General features: G+C 47.1%; 1 protein-coding gene across 1 annotated transcript; it reads right to left on the minus strand.

The window, feature by feature from the left end:
- Positions 1–1,467: 1,467 nt before the first annotated feature.
- Positions 1,468–15,686, minus strand: LOC144165291 (nitric oxide synthase, salivary gland-like). Its single transcript, XM_077695412.1, has 5 exons — positions 15,605–15,686; positions 14,798–14,928; positions 12,937–13,088; positions 11,072–11,263; positions 1,468–9,589 (listed from the first exon to the last, which is right to left on the minus strand). The coding sequence occupies exons 2-5, from the start codon at positions 14,817–14,819 to the stop codon at positions 9,485–9,487; spliced, it is 471 nt and encodes a 156-aa protein (XP_077551538.1). The 5' UTR covers positions 14,820–14,928; positions 15,605–15,686; the 3' UTR covers positions 1,468–9,484.
- Between the last annotated feature and the right edge of the window lie 3,617 nt (positions 15,687–19,303).

The raw sequence follows: 19,303 nt of genomic DNA on the forward strand, positions 1-19,303 counted from the left end.
TCTAATTAGCTTGCTTTTTTGTACAGCCTTCTACTGTCTAAATGCCGGCAACGTATATTCGGCTGCACGCTGGAAATTATGGTTTTTTTTAACTCAAACTGGGTCGTTCGCTCTGTCCCATAAAACTTTGAGTGTATAAATCTATAGCTCCTCCTCCTGTGCTTATTAGTGCCACTGGTGCAATTTAGTGCCACGTGCCATGGGCCATGCTGAAATAGGCGAAGCCAGAACTGTTCGCTAACAAAAAAATCTGCGGGAATTAACTCTTGAATCTTTTGCACTCTTCCAAACCTGCTTTACATGCCGAATATTACGTCACGATTGACACAGCCACGGCTTCATGTATTAAACATAGTATTCGCGTCAAATCTATAGTTCCAAGTACCAACATTCAAGAGTATACTTTTGCTAAAAATTATTGCTTTGAATGTCTGTCCAATAATTATCCTCATATGTGCTTGGCATACAAGAGTGAAACTGTGCCAAGAAGCTTCTGTTTGCAGTGCCAGTTTTTTCGATGTCGGTTCTTGTAGGTGGTTTTTCATGGGTAGTGCCATGAGAGTTATGAATATATTTCGTAGCGCATTGCCTGTACACGGGTTGGCGTGAACTGCATGGCCCTCTCCTGTTTGAGCCAGGCTTGGTGTGCATTATCTGACAAATAGATACAAACCAACAGCTATTTTGATCTGCTACAATACCGCAGTTGTACAAACTTTCCACATTTCCCTACTTCTGAGCCATAAAGAGCTGCGCTTCAGACTAGCCAACAGCAAATCCGTACACAGCGTTTCGGTTGCCAGTATCGACGAGGCAGAAGCCACGGCAGCACGCGAGGTTCCATAGGTTGGACACATATTTTAGTGGGTGTGCAGCTGTCATTGCTGGAAATGGGCCAGAAAAAGTAGTCCCAAGGGCGGCGTCTGCTTTGCTACTCATGGCAGGAGGGGATGCAACCGGGGATGTATACAGGCCACTACATGTACTCCAGTGTTCTCTATGTGCTTCATGTACTGCCACTCCTTGGATGGGCTGTCACATAGACCAATCTCTTACCGGCAGAACCTGACCGTGGCCTTGGTGGTGCTGACGACGTCGTTGACTGAGCCGCATGTTGAAGCTTAATAGTTGCATGTTGAAGCCGAAGTCGATGTTTATTTTTCTTTCCGCATACAGGCACCGACAGCTCAGAAATTGCTAATTGCGCCTGTTCGCTCGCTCACCATTGAGTATTATTCCGTTCAGTGGAGGAATCTGAAAAGGCGTTCGTCCTTTCATGCCACCAGCTCATCCGTCTTGTGAATTACCATTGCTAATTATTGCGCAAACGGTACTTGAAGTTGGTCCAACCTGCCGGAATATCAAGCATAACCCGTTGCAGGACAGTTTCTGCACTCGTGGCCAGGAATAAACTAAAAAAAAAAATTCCCGGCCCACAGCGAGGTGAGTAAGAGTCGGGACCATCAATACAGAAGGAAAGATATTTTATTCATGTGTAGACTTATGTATAGTATGTATATTATTTATAGATGTATGTATAATTTCTTATATAATATGTATAGGAAGCCGCAGCCGCGTTTCGCACAGTGGTTATCGCACGTAACAAGAGAAAAAACAACAACCGACGCTCAAAGTGATACAGGCGATGGTTGATCGATACAGCTTTGTTATACACGTAGCGAGATAAATCTTCCAAGGTCCAAACATTGTCACAGAGCTCTGTACAGGCAGGGAACGTGGGGTCGAAGGCCAACATCTCAACAAACGCCCTATATAGCGGCCGCGCGTGAGGTATGAGCGCTCGCGTGACAACAGTGCCGTTGGCGAGGAAACACAGCATTAAGAAGCGATAAGGGCCAAGCGGCAGCGCCATATATAGCAGTAGCACAGATACAGTCGGGACATAAGTCGTTCAGCAAACATCATCGAACCACACTCTTTGAGGGATGACGCGTTGTGCGCGCATACGTTAGCGAGGAATCGAGGAATCGCCGCATTCTGCGGACGAAATACTTGATAATAACATTATCACCAAGTCAATAACAAGCACAAGACACTGCCATGAAGTTGGGGAAGAAATTGATAGAAGTAGAGGTAGGGACTGGCTCAGTTCGTAAGGCGAGGTTAGAGTGAGATTTACAAAAAACAAAACTAATTACAGCCTAACGTCAGCTACACCAATGCTTGTAGTACACACAGGCTCCTACGCAATTGTACATATATTCAAGCTGTTTTTATTTGTCGAATGTGGAACTAGAAATATAAACTGGGTGCTAAGACGTCGGCAGGATGCTTGTTTTTACCTTCGAGCTAGGAATCAGCATCGTGCGGTTGATATTTAGTTTTATCTTAACAATAACAGAACAATAAAGCGCTGCTTGATATACAGACGCTCGATGTGTCCTTAAGCATTTGGTATGACCATTTGCTTAAGCGTCTCGGAATAACTGACACTGACACTTATGAGACGTTCCTACAGCTGTACTGTAAAGGATCTCTGATTTCTAAAGGAGGCATGTGGCGAAGCTAAAGTATGCACCTTGCAGTTATCTTATCATGTATGAAGGAAACAGTACAGCAGTCCACAAAGGCATCGGTTTTAGGTTGCGTAAAATACCGCGGGCAGCGCGGAAATCCTCTCAACTTGTATTGTAGCTTACATATACCGATGAGAGCACGGTAACTAGAAAGTTCAGCGAAGTAAAAATAACATTTCATAACGCGCGCACCAGCCTAGGTGGTTTTATGGTTCGAGATTGCTGGCTTCTAGGCTACCGCACATCCAGGCAGTCGCACCGTCAAATTTCAACACACTTAGATCTAATTGTAACAAGAGTGTACATCTCGCCGACTTGTCGCATGGTAGCAGCTGAAGCAGCAAGATTTACTCGTATCATTTTGCAAGAGAGACAACGGTAGTAACAGCAACCTAAACATTGCAACGAAGGGACGAAACAACCTACCACTGAAAACGGCTCTGTAAACGTTTAGCGAACCCACTAAACACACTAAGTTAAGTACAAAAGGCACATTACGTTAAGTACCTCGTACGTTGACACTCTTCCTTGAGATGGTCAAAAACAATGTAGAAAAAAACTGTCATTGATGTTAATGGGCCAGAAAATGTCAACAATGTCCTTCCAGCTTGGCCAACCTGCAATATTTCTCTACAAAAAAGCTCCGTTCTGTTTTGTCTCATCACAGGATAAACACATTCGCAAATTAACAATACGGTATTAGAACCATATTATGCTTGAAAGCTTCGTGTTCTCAACGACGCCGAAAGTTCAGTTATTGTATTACTGTTTTATTGCAAGACATATAACAGTCATTTCAAATTTCGTCAGTGCGTTGGCTTATGGCCATGCTGTATACAAACCAGACAAATTGAAACATTAAGCAACCTATATGTTACCGTACCGTTTGGAAGGAGAACAGTCAAAAGTGTGGCCTTTTAATTCGTGGAAAGGAAAAGAGGCAAGAGAAGGTAAGTTGGCCTTCGAAAGGCTTTAATATCTACGCGGGTCAACGGAGCACCATAAACAAGCCAATGATAATCTAACAGGAACGGTGCATTTTAAGACAAGGCGCAGATACAAAACTGGCCCTTCAACAAAAAGAAATGTCATCGATGTGCCTGGTGTAAACTGTGCGTTTTGAAGCGTTTGTGTCACTAAAATATTTCCACAGCAGGTGCGACAGTGTTCAAGCCGTACTTGTTGAGCAGCCCTGGTGTAACGCCTTTTGTAAACGCCCGAACGCGTTCACGGTGTCTATAGCGGCTATCTCTACACATGGCGGCTGCTAATATCAACAGCCACGCGAAGAAACTAAAAGCACACTCTTATAATACTGCGTCTACATGTCAGTAAACCAAAGGGGAGGTCCTTAGAGCGAAGTAAACCACCCAGCCTGTCGTCATCCGCACCTCAGACAACGGCACAAAATTGCTTTGGCAGAATTAAGGCAACAAACAAAGCGCAAAGGAGCCACTCAGTTGCTTGAAGTTGAAGCACAGACGGGCTGCAAGGCCACAATGCTTCTGCTGGGAGATTAACCTGAAATAGCATCTATGCCACGCAAAAATTAACAGCATTTGTTTGTCTGTACAATGGATCATTTACACCTCAAACAAAGCGCAAGTGAAGACAAAAAGCCAATTGGTTGGTTATTCTCACCGTGGTTGCCGGTGACACCGTTGTCCAATATTGGAAATCGCGGGGCGCGCCCACGGTGTTAGTCTATCAGGCTTGCCTGGCATGCACATCGCGCGCTGTTTCTTTGACTTAATGCGCAAAGGCTGAAGTCGCGTGCGCTGTTAAGGAAGTTTAGTATGTTTTTTTGTAATGTTGGTGAATGGCCGTTCGATGATTTGACGTTTCGGCAGCGACCGCCGAATGCCAACCAGAATCTGTTTGGAGTGGGGCCCGGTACGCCCTCTGAATCCGTCAGAAGCGGCAACTCCTGTGTAGAGCGACCCACTAAAAGTAATGCTGGGGCCTGTAAGTGCAGATACAGGCAGTGGAATAGGTCCACTCCCTTACAGCAAATTGGTACGGCTTGTTTGGGTGGGCCACAAAGTTAGCACTTGAGTGCCACTCTCTACGGGAGAAACGTGAGCAGGTGGCACTGCTTTAAGCGTGTGGAAATTTGGAGCGCCGGAATACGAGAGGGAACAAAATGTGCGGTATATATTTCACAACACACCCGGCGGAATTTACCAAAAAATGTTTAAGGGAGGAAGTGTACAACGAATAAAGTTTGTGCAGAACGCCTTCGATATCTTCCCAAGGCAAGGTTCGCAGAAACTTGCACCTTTCCCCTAAATGAGTCCCGCGGGGCTTTCGCAAACTCACGTCCGTTGTGCACTTTTTCGAGCAAGAGTGCATAATGTCAATCGAAACTTGTGGGTAGCCTTATAGGAATATTCAGTATAGTTGATAACTTGCAGGGGATTATTTCATTTCTTATACCGTAGTCATCTTTCTCTTTTTTCATACTGATTAGTTTACTATTCATTGTGAGGGCGTATTACAGCGGGACATTTTACATTTCATCGCATCAAAAAAGACGTCATACGGTCAGGCAGGAGGAGTTGCTTAGCACCCCCCGTACCACATACTTGAAAAGCCAAGACAATTTCCCAAAAGCGACGACCCACAGAAAGAAGACATTAGGACGAGCGCAACAGGACGAAGAGGACGAGAGCCGGATGCGCTTTTCCTGTTGCCTCCTTCGTGTGTGTCCTCCTCCTTGTGCAATTCTCATGGCTTTTCAAATTTCACACCAACTCACCCGTCAAGAAATCTTGCTGTAGTAGCACATACCATGGTATGCGCTACCTGCGACGCAAAAACGTTTCGGGAGCACACGACGCACGGAAAATAGCTTTCGCAAAAGTACAAACGGCTGCTCTCTCTTTTCTTTTGATTCACCCGGAAGAGAGTGAGCGGTGCGAGCACAGTAACATGCTGGAAAACATTATTAGCGACTGGGAGCACGGAGGACGTACGACGGACAGGTGGTATAACACCGAGCAGAAATCCTTTTGTACACATAAATGCTCTGTAAAATGCTGCACTCCTGGTAACCGACCAAGACAAGACAAGGCTCGCTGTTTATCTCTCTCCGCTAACACTTCACAAAACACGTGACACACTTGCCCCGTTACACTCTCATCTCAAGGTTGCGCCTTCAAAGAGGAGGAACTCTTTACACGCGCGCTGGGAAATTAAACTGCCCAGAACGAAAAAAGGAAGTACGCGTAACATTTAACAACAAGCACGATGGCTCCGTGAGAAATATCTATTTAGGGGAGACGTTACGTTGGCCAATACGCGTAGAAAAGTGGAGAGCACGTATAAGGGTAGCGTGGAGTGTCTGCGTACGAAGCAGCTGTTCTTGCGGGACGCCCAGGGCACGTCTAGCTGCGCACGGCACGAGACAGCGGCTGCAAGTTTCGTGTCAGGCCTTAATCATCTCGGGACGCCACAATTAGGGCTCGAAGGCCGACGAGCCACGCTGGTGACGCCTGCCATTGTCGCGCGGGTACAGCAGGGCGGTGCTGAACCGTTCTGTACTGGCGCTACAACGGTTGCATCCGTTTGGGTTTCGCCTTGCATGTTGTGATGCGGCGTGGTATTGCACGGTCTACAACAAAATGACGACCACGGCTATACATATAGAAAGGAGTAGTCGCGTCTCTCTGCGTGTTCAGGTGGTCCACTGGTCGGTTACCAACGGGGTCGGCTGTACACGACGAAACGAGTTCCAGAAGAGCAGAGCACGGAACAGAAACTTTGCTCTTCCTCTAGGGCGAAGCACATGTGCTGCGAGCGACGCGTTAGGCACACGTTTGTTTCCTCCCCCAACCGGTCTGGCAGCGGTGACCTGGAACACGCCTGCAGGAGCGGTTTTGTAGAGGGACAAAACGCGCGCGGAAACGCGTCGCTCGCCGCACATGTGCTTCGCCCTTTATTCTGTTTCAGCCGCGTGGTCTTAACGCTCAATTCGCAATCTCGCAAAAAGGAATTTTATAGCTTTTTTTTAATCAGGAACCTTCGACTTGTAGTTTTATCTCTTCCTACCTGGTGGGACGGCCACATCATGTTTTTTTTTTTTTTTTTTTGTCAACCTCAAAGCCTGTTGAGGAGGGCAAGACGTTACAAAAGGATTGCATATTTTTTTCATAAACGCATACCCACCAAATTATTTTACCTATTTTTTGTGCTGTGCTGTTTCTCTGAAATGTGCTTCCCCTGGTTACCGACCTTTCACATGGAGTCCCCCCACCCACCTCCACACCCAAAATGGCGTGCCGGATAGCCCGGTTGCAGCTTAGGAGCGTGTCCTGTTGCACACATCGTGTACTTATATAGCTGGTTTAAAGATATGGATCTGAGGAGGGAAATATTGTTGGGTGTGACTTGAAGAACAGGAAAAGCACAGTCGGGCACGAAGCGGCTGCAAGACGTAGCCAACGGGTGAACGTGGGTAACAACGCATGTCGGAGGCATAAATGCTATGGCTCCAAAGGCAAACACATAAAGGATTACAGACCGCTCAGGTCATGTCGCTTACAAGTTACACGGATAAAAGCTGTACAGGGACGAGTTTTAGGCGCTTAAATGTGTACTAGCACGAGGATCTAGTGATTGTTTTCGTGTGGCCGCCCTTGTCGTCGCACACTGTTTGGTACAAGTAAGAGACGAAGAAACGTTTTTGTATGTATATATATGTCAATGACATGTCTTTTACTCCGCCACAGAGATTCGTAGGGTATCTCGTGCGAAAAGAATTATTTTGGCCTGAATTTGTTGTTCTCAGAAAGCGTCTTGTTGAAGTCTCACAGTTTGTTTTCACAACTCCTGTGCGCAAGAAAATAGCTGAAGTAACAAGCAGTGGCACGAAGCCTAAAGAGGTTCGAGTTGGTAAGGTGATGCTATATTGGGCGCATGGGTGTGGCACGTCACTCACGTGAATTCCTTAAAGCATTTGGAGGTAATGTTGCTGAGCTGCGACGCGGAGTCCAAACTACATGTCGTACGACTGGCTGAGGAGGCCAATAACGCCCACAGGCTTTTGACCTCCATCTAGAGGGAAAGGGCCGACAAATCTTCGCATTCCCCGCTCTGCTCGCTCGGTTTTTGCCGCAATGAACTTTGCTCGTCCTCATCACCAACGTCGCGCCATAAGTAGGGTTTTCTAACAGCTGGCACGCCATCTGTGATTTTTAACTCCACTGTTTGGCACCAGCAAGAGGTGGTTCTACGCAGACCACGCAACTGCGTTCCTCGAGCTTTACCGACAACACGACGCCCCGCGCCATTTCAACAGCGCAGAAAGGTGTGCTTGTCCCCCCTTAGAAATTTATAATATTTGCGCACATTGTTGCTTAGTGGAGTTTGTTCCGTAGAGCAGCACAAACAACTGCTCTACCTCGCCCGGCCGCACTACACTTGACCACGACTTTCTGGTTTGCTGTTTGGCACGCAGCAGCTACCCAGACAAAAGTTGTAGATGTGAAAAAGAGAATTTAGTTGCCCGTCTTGGCAGACCGCTAACGTTTCCGAACCTCACACAACGTTGCGAGCCAGAAGAGTTAATATTTCGCTACGTGCGTCTTCTAAATAAGGAGGGCGTTAATACTGTACGATTCCATACTTCCACACGCACGCATCTTACGAATATTTGTAGGCAAGTTGTGACACGAGTGATTTGTTAGTTTCTGCTACGTGGCGTGAAAAACAGTCAAGTACAAGTGTAATTGTGCTACGGACTTCCCAATACAGGTGCCTATGCCATTGACAATATTCTGTTCAACTTGACACTTATTCAAACAGGCCACTCGGTGGCTCACAGGAGCGTAGTCCTCACTCTGTCTTCTTGCCGCAATAACGTGACGTCCTGCTCGCGTTTGCACGCACGTCTATGCGAAACTAGGTTTAGAACCCCAGGGTAGCACAGCAATAGCGTTAGGCAATACCAATGCTGGGCGCCATTTGTGTCGCCTTCTAATAGATGTGATACTGAAAGCATCTTAGGCCACACCTTTTCTCGCTGGGCTAGGCACAAGAACACGGAAATCAACATTATCATGTGCTCGGCCTGGCGACAGTCTTCTCGCTAAATTTGATCTCATTTGCGGAACTAGAAGAGCGACACGGTTCCCCACTGCGCGAACATGGATGACCCTGTGGATCCAAGAGACCTCAGCTGCCTGATGTAGAAACCTACCATCTGTCCGAATAAGTCGCTTCACAAAACAAAACTAAGTACCTGCATTCCTTTAACGCGATTGCAGTTCGCGCGCTTTGTGACGCTTCCGTGGACAATCGGCTGTCATTGAGCTGCTCGTGGTTAAGTGGGCAGAACAAATCGTGTGAGTTCTGGGGGTGTGGCGTGCAGGCTACTGTTTTTTGACAACCGATCACGGCGCAACGGTGCCCCCAACAATCCACCCGCATTGCTCTTTCTCGCCAAACTAGTATTCACTGCACCCGCATTGACGAGTCCACTCACTCGCTTCAATCGCACGGTCATCATCGAAAAAGTGAGCGAATTTACTGAGGATGACGTGCGCTAGCTTCATAGGTTTGATTACTTCCCCGCACCGTTGTAATGGAAAGCCAGTGTCATTACGAGGATTAGTCTACCCGTGGTGCAGTATCACGTACGACAGCAATTGTTTTCATCTACAAAGGTTAACAGACAGACGAAAAAAAGATCGAAATATTACTGCCCGATTGTGCGTGTTGTATCTTGAAGGACGCGGCACTGGTTGTGGACATTATTCCACGTGTTACACCAGCCAAAGTGCTAGGGAAGAAAACGGCGGCGCCCCCGTGCGGCGGCGATGCAGGTGTCGTCATTTGGCGTGTTGCCGCCCTTCCGGCGGGGGTACCACGGTGCTGTTAGTGAGGAGAGCCCTGAGCCTGGAGAAAGTGAGCGAGCCAAAGGAGTCGGGCAGCCTCGCCAGCGGGTGTCACTTGTTCGTGCTACGCCGCTTGGCATCCTCCCGGCTTTTTCTCGTTGCTTCCTCGGTGCGCAGGGTGACGCCGAAGATGTCCTCGTGGATGCGGTTCTCCTCCTGGGGGGTGAGAGAGGGGAAGAGAGATGCAGCCAGAAGACGCATCACTTACTCCCTCACTCACTCCATTAGACAACCGTTAGTAAAATGTAGTATGTCTAGCACAGTCTGCCTTTTAACGTCAGCACTAGCCATGCCGCACCATTTGCCTCCGGCAAGCCTTTACATTTACAAGTAACTGCAAAAGAAATAGAGTGTGTAAAAACTTCGTAACTGCCATGAAAGTAGCTGTATGGAGCTTCCGCCAAAAAAATTGCGCTTTTTACCGGGCTCCAGTTTTGAGAGGTATAGGCAACCATTATTAGATATCTTATGGCAAGCACAGACGGTTTTATAACATCACTACTGGCATTGCCGGGCTATTTTTCTTTGGCAAGCATTTACATCTGAAGTAACTGCAAAAGAAATCGTTTTTTTTAATGCGGGCCAATCCACTCTGTGAAGGGGATTAGACAGCGAAGCTGTAAACGACACCCACAACGATTAACCGTGCGAGGTCAATTGATTCACGCACGTGGCTCTACAAAGAGGGAAACCGGAGACAAATGGAGTGTACTTAACCACACGCTCTATTACTTCAAAGAGATATTCTTTGCTAAGGTTAGATCAATGCATGATTCATGACCGGTGGTTGATTGAGTTGTACTGGTGAACCACATGAGTGGAAATTTCATTATAAAATTAAAGGAAGCTCTGACCCGGTATTAGACGATCTCACTTCTCCACCGTCTCTGCCGCACCCGAGGGAGGTGACGAAATCGGCGGCAGAGACGGAGAAGTGCTATGCCTTGTCTTCGTGTGAGCTTCCCTTAATTTTTGCTAAGCCCTGGCGCATTCGCAAGGCACGCTCACGGCCACAGCACATGCCGTGTGCGGAGCGCACAGCGTCGCGAGAGGTCGCGTGAGGCTATCACGTGGGTCATTCAGCGAGAACGTAGGGGGTAAACCCCCCGCAGCTGTGCTCACTGAGCCCACCGTCTGTCTCCCCCATCTGGTAAGACAACAAGCTCTCGCCCTGTTTCTGTATTCTTCCCAGGTTCGATTCCTGGCAGTGCCAGTAATTTTTGTATTTGTTCGCGGGAGCTTTTTGTTGACGCCGACGGTCGCGACAGAACCCTTAGCGAGTAGAGGGGCAAAGCCTGCCTTTAAAGGTTGGTAACTGCCCAGAAGTAGGTTATGGAACTACCACTGAGGAAATTGCACTTTTGACATGACTCCACTTGTGAGAAAGATTAGGCAATCATTTGTAAAATAAAGCATGTCGAGCACCGTCAGTTCTTAATCTCAGCATTAGCCATGCTAAAAAATTTAAAAAATAGTGACACATCGCTAAAATTCACTTATTAGGCATTCAACCCGGAACTCTTGAATGAAATCCTTTCGCCTCAAACACTACATTTTTATTGCCGATAGACCAATAAACCACCCGTTTCATTCCGCACGCACTCATTAACAATGTCGGTTGCACAGACGGACACATACCCTGAGCTTGTCCATGAGCGCTTCGGCCTTTTCCTCAGTAACATTCCCCTTGTCCTTGAGGATGGCGCGCACCGCCTTGTTGACTCCGTCGGCCATGATGACGTCACCGCAGACGTACAGGTGGCCGTTGTCCTTCATGAGCAGCTTGTACAGCTCGTCAGCTCTCTCATGCAGCCGGTCTTGCACGTAGCACTGGAACGTATGAACCCGATTGATAAGACGACCCCAATCACCATATTTTACTGTTATAAGCGCACAATGTCCGAGCTGTGTATCCCCATGAAATAAGGTTCGTGGGTGGGTCACGGGACGGCGAGATAGCGCGTGTTTCGGCAATGTGTTGACTAGGAAGCAATGAAGTGTTACTTTACTTTTGAAGCAACGGTGTCAGCACTGGCTATGACATGGCCTTGTCCTCGCACACCAACCAATAGACTTATGACCGTCAATGTCCACATAGGACAGAGTGTCGTACCATTCACACTAGAGGGATATCTCTCACTACAGGCGTGTGCGGTTGCGTGAGTCACCGTAACAGCCGAAACTGTTTTATTTTACTTCGCCTGGCTTGTGGCATGGCTTCTTGTGGCTCGTACTAACAAATTCAAACTGACGGACTTTGTCTTTCTCGCGCTGCATGAAACTTTTCACACAATTCCTGACGAAGTAAGCTGTGCTATTAATCAGGTAAAGCAACTTTAAATGGTCCTTTAGTGGCTTTGTTGCAATCTTTACTGGCCTAGTCAACTTTCCAGCTTGTGCAAGTCATGCGAAGTACAAATCAAACACTTATCAGCATTTTATGATGTAACACGCGTTGAAGTGCCGCCCGCTTAAGTACTAGCACCAGATCTTCTTCCAGTAGATATGGGTATGAAACTATATGCATCATACCATCGAAAACTACAGAAATGTGAAAGCCACACCTAAAAGCCAGACATTCTTTGTGAAATAATGATTCCTAGGTTCCTAGTTTCTCAGTATTCGTTTTCCCACTTCCTGCGGGCAGAATCCCTCGCGAATCTAAAAGACACGCGGGAATAGTAAAGGCAGGAACTATCAGCACAAGAGCCCGCACTGCCTGTTGCAGTTTTCCTAGCTGTTACTTCCTTGGTTCTGCGTGCATTTAGGAGTGCACTTCAAAAACCTCCGTGCTTTTGTTTTTTGGTTCTGTGCCCCTATACCTGATTCTCTTTATGGCTTCCAATCTGGAACGTTTGGGACGTAATACGCGCCGTTCAGGGAATAGATTAAAAAGGAGCGCAGGCCAGTGGCTTGAGCATGGGCCATGTTACGACAGGGAAAAGCCATTCTTCAGCGTTTATTTTCGCCGTGAAGAGAGTGACGCAAACCCGTGCACGGCGGTCCAAGCACAGCGTTCCGAACTCCTGGGCGTGCCCCCTCCCTGTCCCCGTGCCCCGTGCGTGCCGACGTATTCTAGTTCACTATACCGACGTGCCACACCCTTCTCAGCGTCTCTACAATCATCATCATCGTCTATGTTGGAGACAAATTAGAAATCCGCAGCAGGCCACATATTGACGATGGACCTCATCGGGGGCTCAACAGTGAAAAATGAAATTTTTCTGAAAATGAAATTTCTCAGTTCTGAAAAATGAAATTTTAACATTCTAAATTCCCGCAACCATCATCCCAATGTCAAGTTGCGGGCATATTCTTAAGTATACGGTGGTTCTTATGCAATGCCTTGTTCCTCTTCTTAAGATCACGACAGACACGGGCGATTAGGAAACAAGTTAAGGTTGTCAGAGCGGGCAGGTCCGGTCTGAGTTTGCGGTACCCTTGCAATAAGCTCACTGTTGTACTCGGCACAATTTACGCCGAGGGGCGTCTATAATACATGCCTTTTTCTGTCCCGGTACTCTGGAGAAGGCCAGGAAGACGTTCTGCAGCGCCCCGGCGTCTTTCATTGTCTGCACTTCCTCGGCGTACAGTTGTGACTCTTTCGTCCGGCACCCGAAGTACAGCTCCATCTGGCCTTCGTAGAACGGCTGACCTAGATTGGGTAGAGATAGGAACACATACAAAAAGACAAAGATGGCAAATAACTTGGAGTTCAGCAGTGTCTGTATCCAAGCTGGTAGATAGTTAAAAATTATTTCTGGTTATTGATATAGCTATTTCTAGCAGCTTTATGCAAGGTCGCTCTCTCCAACAAACCCTCTCCCTCACAACATCACTCACTCACTCAAATAAACCAATACGGGGCCTGATCCATTCGGCCCTGATAAGACGTAATGCAAGACCAGCCAAAAACGAATTCAGCCTGAAACACGTAAAAGAGGCCGTTCGATTGAAGCACCATCGGCGGCCGCCCTTCTTGTCTGCAAGCTGTATTTCGCTGTTATTTTCCCTTTTTGTGGCTTAGAGCTCAGTCGTTTAAGGTTTAGCTTGCCTTAAAGCAACTATTCAGAGTGTTCAAACAGTACCAGTACAAGAAAATTGGCCGCGCATCTGCTCAATCATACAAAGACGATACTACTCTGCCCTCCTGCCTCGTCAATCCATTCAATTTTACCGCACTCCACTGCTCCACGCTAAGGCCCTTCTCCACGCGCGGGGAAGCACCACTACCCCACAATATATACCTACAGTAATGCACGAATGAGCGTAGGCGTGCGCACAGGGGGGGCAAGGGGGGCGGCCGCCCCCCCTAATCATCTGAAGGGGGGCACCAAATTTGCCCCATACCTTGCCGATGTAATACATGAAAGTAAAAATTCCTGCTCAGAAATATTTTGTGTGTTGCAATTCCATCGCATTGAAATAAAAATTTTATAACCATCCCTCTTTGCACTGCATTCGGACCGCTAGGCCTTCAGTGGGAAGAGGTCGGGAGTTGCTGTAGGGGGGAGGGCAAGGGGAACGGTAAGACTTTGCCCCCCCCTAAACGATAACTCTGCGCACGCCTATGCGAATGAGTACAATTTTGGTACAATATGAACCGTTAAACGAACCGGCGAAGAGTGGCAACTGACTGGTGGCGCCACCTGGCCCTCGCTGTGGGAAACGCACAATAGGGCGTCCCCAGGGCCACTGCCAGGAGGCCTCAGCGGTACCGCAGCAGTGCAGTCGGCGTTGCGTTTTTTTTCTACGGGCAATTTCACGGGGAATTTTTTACACAGTGGCTGTAGTGTTTCATTTGCTAAAGAAAATCAAGCATCCGTGTATTTTCTCATAAAAGAACACTGAAATGTCACTTATAAATTGATGTTTTGTTTTAAATATGCATCACGTTTGTTTTGTGCTCAACAATTTTGACAAGTAATGTACGTTGCCACCAGATTTAGCCGTTTCGAAATGACGTTGGTCATAGAAACGTCCCTCTCAACATCTGCGTTAACTTTGGCCAAGCGGCTGAATCGAGGGTAAACTTGTAACCATCTGAGACTCTAACAGCGCTAGTAACATTCGCGGTGTTTTAACCCCGTTCGCGTTTGTCGACAACCGACCTTTCCACCTCGTCAGTGGTACAAGTAGTTAAAGCTTGTGCCTGGGCCAGAGGCACCCATTTTCGGATGGTTGCTTTTGTGAGTGCGTTTCTCTTTTGTAATATGTATTTGTTACATGACGCATAGTTACATCGAGGCATGTCGTGTGTTTTCTTCGATTAACAAGTAAACCTCTTACGGACATACAGGCAGACCAAAATTTCCGTGTTAAAAGTAGCCCACGAAATACTATTGTTTTTACAATAATCCGTACCTTCCTGGTAGACTCCCTGCATAGAACAATAGCGTCGTTGCCAGAAGCTCCTGTAGGGGGCGATACCCGTTCCCGGCCCAACGAGCACCACGGGAACGTTCTTCTGCTCTGGCAGGTGGAAATTCGGCGCGCTATCAGGAAAGAAGGGGGAAAGATGGCATTTCGTTGTTTACATACACCCTTTCTACTGGTGCACTAAAGCGACTTTGTAAATGGAGAGTGGCCCTAACCAGTAAAAAGGCATGCCTTCAAAGTATTCCACAACTCATGCGTAGAAGGTAAAATCTCCGTTCGAATTACAAAATATGCACGTAGCCCCATAATCTACAAGTGCCGCTTGCTCTTGATCATTCGTTAAACCTGTACAAGCCTAGAACAGTACGTGCTGCCTATGTCCTTTTATTTTTCCGCTGCGCTCAGGTAATGGCAACATTTCAACCCTCCAGAGCAAGAAAAATCAAAATACAGAACAATGCGTTGAGCTTTATGTCGTCCTTCTGTTCTTTGCACAGAAAGCGGCAGCGTAGAATTTGAGAACAGTTCAGTCGAAGTTGGCACTTGACTTGCACTAAATGAAGTAAAGGTGATTAGTGTGAAGTTGAACTTAAAAAAGTGTTTTCGTCGGTATTTTTTTCTCTTTTTCAACAGAAGGGACCTATTTCTGCAAAAAAATAGTTTGCCTTAAATGGCGAGCGACGCATGTTTTTGTCTAATGAGTGAGCAGCACCATCTTTTGTTTTTTGCTCTTGCTTCAGCGCTTATCGTGCACAGTAGGCGACTACGTGTGCTGTATTACGATCGACTCACATTCTGACGAAGCAAGCAATCCCCTCTCCGGGCTCCACGGTGTCCAGAAAGGAAGAGCATACGCCGTAGTGCTTTTTGCCTGCGCCGTCTGAAATGAGAAAAGGGAGAGGGTGGGTTGAGACGCTCGTGAAATAAAGTACCCACAAAAGGTAGCCCACGGCGCTAACCGAGTTTTTCCCGTAATAACTGGGACTTTTATGATGTGTCGTACTACAAAAAAGCACTGAGTTTCCCCAGGGCATACTGTTTATGTCACGCCAAAAAAAAAATGCACGAAACAGGATCCAAATGGGTATTTTTCATTGAGGCGAACTATCTTTTAGCGGCTTTGTTCACGCCTCCACTTTCGAGCAGCAGCTAGCTCTATTGCAATACATCAAAAACGCACTAGAGCTGACTTCAGCGTTCACTGAAGACGACCTGTAATTGGGTTGTCTGAACCACCTTTGGTTCTAAAAAAAGGTCTCTCTCTCTCTCTCTCTCTCTCTCTCTCTCTCTCGATTTCTCATAAGTGACTCCTTGGTTGTCGTCTGAGTTTGGGTTTTGACTCGCAGACGGTTGGGGCTTTGACTCGTTAAACTATGACTTTGACTCGCACGCAGTTTGGACTTTTGAGCGCAACGGCTTTCACTATGACCCTTCGCCATTTCAAATAGCACGAGCAAAGCTTCGCTTTCAACTATTGTCGTGGTCATGCGGAGGAGTGCACAATATTGCTAGCCAATGCACCCCTCTCAAAATCCGAACTCCTCCGACTGGGTCCTAAATGGAGCAGTCGGATAGTCGTACGCGTCTTAACGCCGGGAACCCAGGTTCGATTTCGACCACGTGATGCGTTTTTGTCTTGAGGCGCTTGAATGCCTTCGTGAAAACCCATTGTGTAAGTTGGATTTCCTGCAGACCGTTTTTAACGTAACGTTTTGCATTTTGGGCTTCGACATTTCACTTTGAAGAAACTAGCTTTCGAGCAGAAAAAACCACCTTTCAGTTCACCGATGATGATCATCACCGACACAGAGAGTTGGCTTTCCTGCAGTGTATTTTGTAGTGCGCAGGGACGCCATCAGCGAGGCATAAAAATATTCGCTTTAATAAGCTGGACAAGAGGTCCCTCATAATGAGTACAAGAAAACAATGCTTTAAGAATTTCGTAATGCCCACATAAACGACGATACATGTGTCGACCTTAGAACTGACGTTGTCGCTGAAAAAACAAACCGGGTTGTAACGGCGAATTAACCAGCTATAAACGGACCTGCTATACGCTTTCTGTTCCGGCGCCTACCGCAGTCATTTCAAAAAAACAAAATTAAATATGTCATAGGATCATGCAAGTGGTTCATTTGCGTGTTGTTACTGCCAGCGAGTAATGACTGTATGAATCACTTCTGTGTTTAGCATGATTGAGGACTCAGTTGCAGCAATCGTACAGCGAGTAAGTTATTGCTTGTCAAACAGCACAAAAAGTTGCAGCAATCGTACAGCGAGTAAGTTATTGCTTGTCAAACAGCACAAAAGTACCACTACAACTTAAAATGGAAGTTAGTCAAGGATGAGCTTTTGCTTGTCAGTTTTCTCTCTCCAGCAATGATGGAAATTGCAGCTGAGTGTTTTATGTCGGTACAAGGATAACTTACCTTTTTCATTGCTGGAGAGAGAAAACTGACAAGCAAAAGCTCATCCCTGACTAACTTCCATTTTAAGTTGTAGTGGTACTTCTGTGCTGTTTGACAAGCAATAACTTACTCGCTGTACGATTGCTGCAAATGAGGTGTGACATACACGCTTTAAATCTCCAAGCTCTCCAAGCGCACCATCACATTGCACTTCAGTGGATTCCAGCCCATTGTGGGATAACTGGCAATGTGAAGGCGGACATTGCTGCATCCGTTGCGCATAAGCATAATGGATCGGCAATAGCTATACCATTCTCCAGGAAAGATGCATCTATACTTGCATCCAGCGTGGCACGGAATATGCAGCGTGCAGCCTGGGATGACGTATCACGTCATTATGCGCCGTTATATTTCATAGATCCCAACTGCAAATTTAAAATGCCACCAGGACTCCCCAAGCGGGTACAAGCAATTCTACATCGCATGCGGTTGAATGTCGCATACACGCGCAACTTCCTCTTCAAGATAAAACAGATTACGTCGCCACTCTGCCCACACTGTGATGTGCGAGAAACCCTGTAGCCCCTGCTCCGTGAATGTGCTCGATTCAGTGCTCAAAGAGTATCCCTCGCAGTGACTTTGGGACTGCCGCTTTCCGTGGACATGCAGCTAAAGGACGTTTTAGGACCATGGGCTTGTCCCAAACGTGCTTTAAGGGCTACCAAAGCTCTGATAGAGTACCTGCAACACACAGGTCAAGACCAGTCGCTGTAAATAACTCGCCGTATCTGTACGCATCAACTTCTTGAACATCATCGCCATCATCTTCATCCCGTCATCAACTGGCGTAGCAAGTTAGGCATTTTAGCCCAGCTAACATCGCTAGACTTCATTAAAGATCGCTCTATCTCTCTCTCTCTCCTTAATCATGCTAAATACAAACAGCGAGGGCTTCCTTATTTTTTAGACTTGTAGTTTTTAGTCTTGTATAAAGAACAGCAACGGCCATGGTGGATGTGTTTCTGTTATAGCAACAATGACCGTGTTTTCATAAGAAGCTAGGTACGGCTTCTTGCGAGGCAGTTCCCGCTCACACCCGCCGCCTTGGCTCTGTGGCTAAGGCGTTGTGCTGCTGAGCACGAAGACGCGCGTTCGATTCTCAACCGCGGTGGCTGCTATCCTGATGCAGACGAAAAGCAAGGAAGCCCGTGTGTACGAGATTTCTGAGCTCGATAAAGATCTCCAGGTGGTCAAAATTACTCCGGAGCCCTCCACTACAGCGCGCCTCATCACCTGCGTTGCGTCGGCGCGTTAAACCGTACAATAAATCAATCATCAGTCCCCGCTCACGACTACATATCTTTTTTAATATTCTGCTTTAAACGGCCACCATCTGAGTGGAAAGATTGCTTGAATATTTCACGCCGGTCGAGTCCGTTTCGATTGATTACGTTTATATCAGCCGTGATTTTATCACCCCCCCCCCCCCTTCAATTTTATCGCGATTAACACACCCTGCTCTACTGGGTATAACTGGTGACCTTGATGCAACAATGGTGAGATTCACAAACTTTCCTTAGCTGACACAAATAATTTGGAACCAATCCAACGATACAGCATTTCAAAATCGTTTTCCTCGCCCAAAGAACGTTAGCGAGTGTTATCTGCTCTACTAGTGCATCCGCCGTGGTGGCTCGATGGCTAAGGCGTTGTGCTGCTGAGTCACAGGACGCGGGTTTGATCCCGGCCACGGTCGCTGCTTTTCGTCTGGAGGCGGAAAGCGGAAACGCCCGTGAGTTGAGATTTCGGTGGACGTTAGAGGTACCCAGGTGGTCAAATTTATTCCGGAGGAATCCTCTGCTACGGCGTGCCTCACAATCAATGAACGGCAATTATGCTTTTTTTTTTCAAAGCGAAAGCTCGCTTAGTTAGACCGATTGCGTTCTGTCAAAAACTAAAGCATTTCCCCAATAGACCGGTTGGTCGACCGAAATGCTCTGATAAGATCTTCGGATACACGGCGCGTGCGAGAACCCGGGCTTCTAATGGGTTACTTCAAAATCACGAAAAAGGAACGTTGCTA

This window comes from Haemaphysalis longicornis, unplaced genomic scaffold (assembly GCF_048455015.1).
Source record: "Haemaphysalis longicornis isolate Haplotype H1 unplaced genomic scaffold, Haemaphysalis longicornis Haplotype H1 scaffold_14, whole genome shotgun sequence".
NCBI classification, from domain to species: Eukaryota; Metazoa; Arthropoda; class Arachnida; order Ixodida; family Ixodidae; genus Haemaphysalis; species Haemaphysalis longicornis.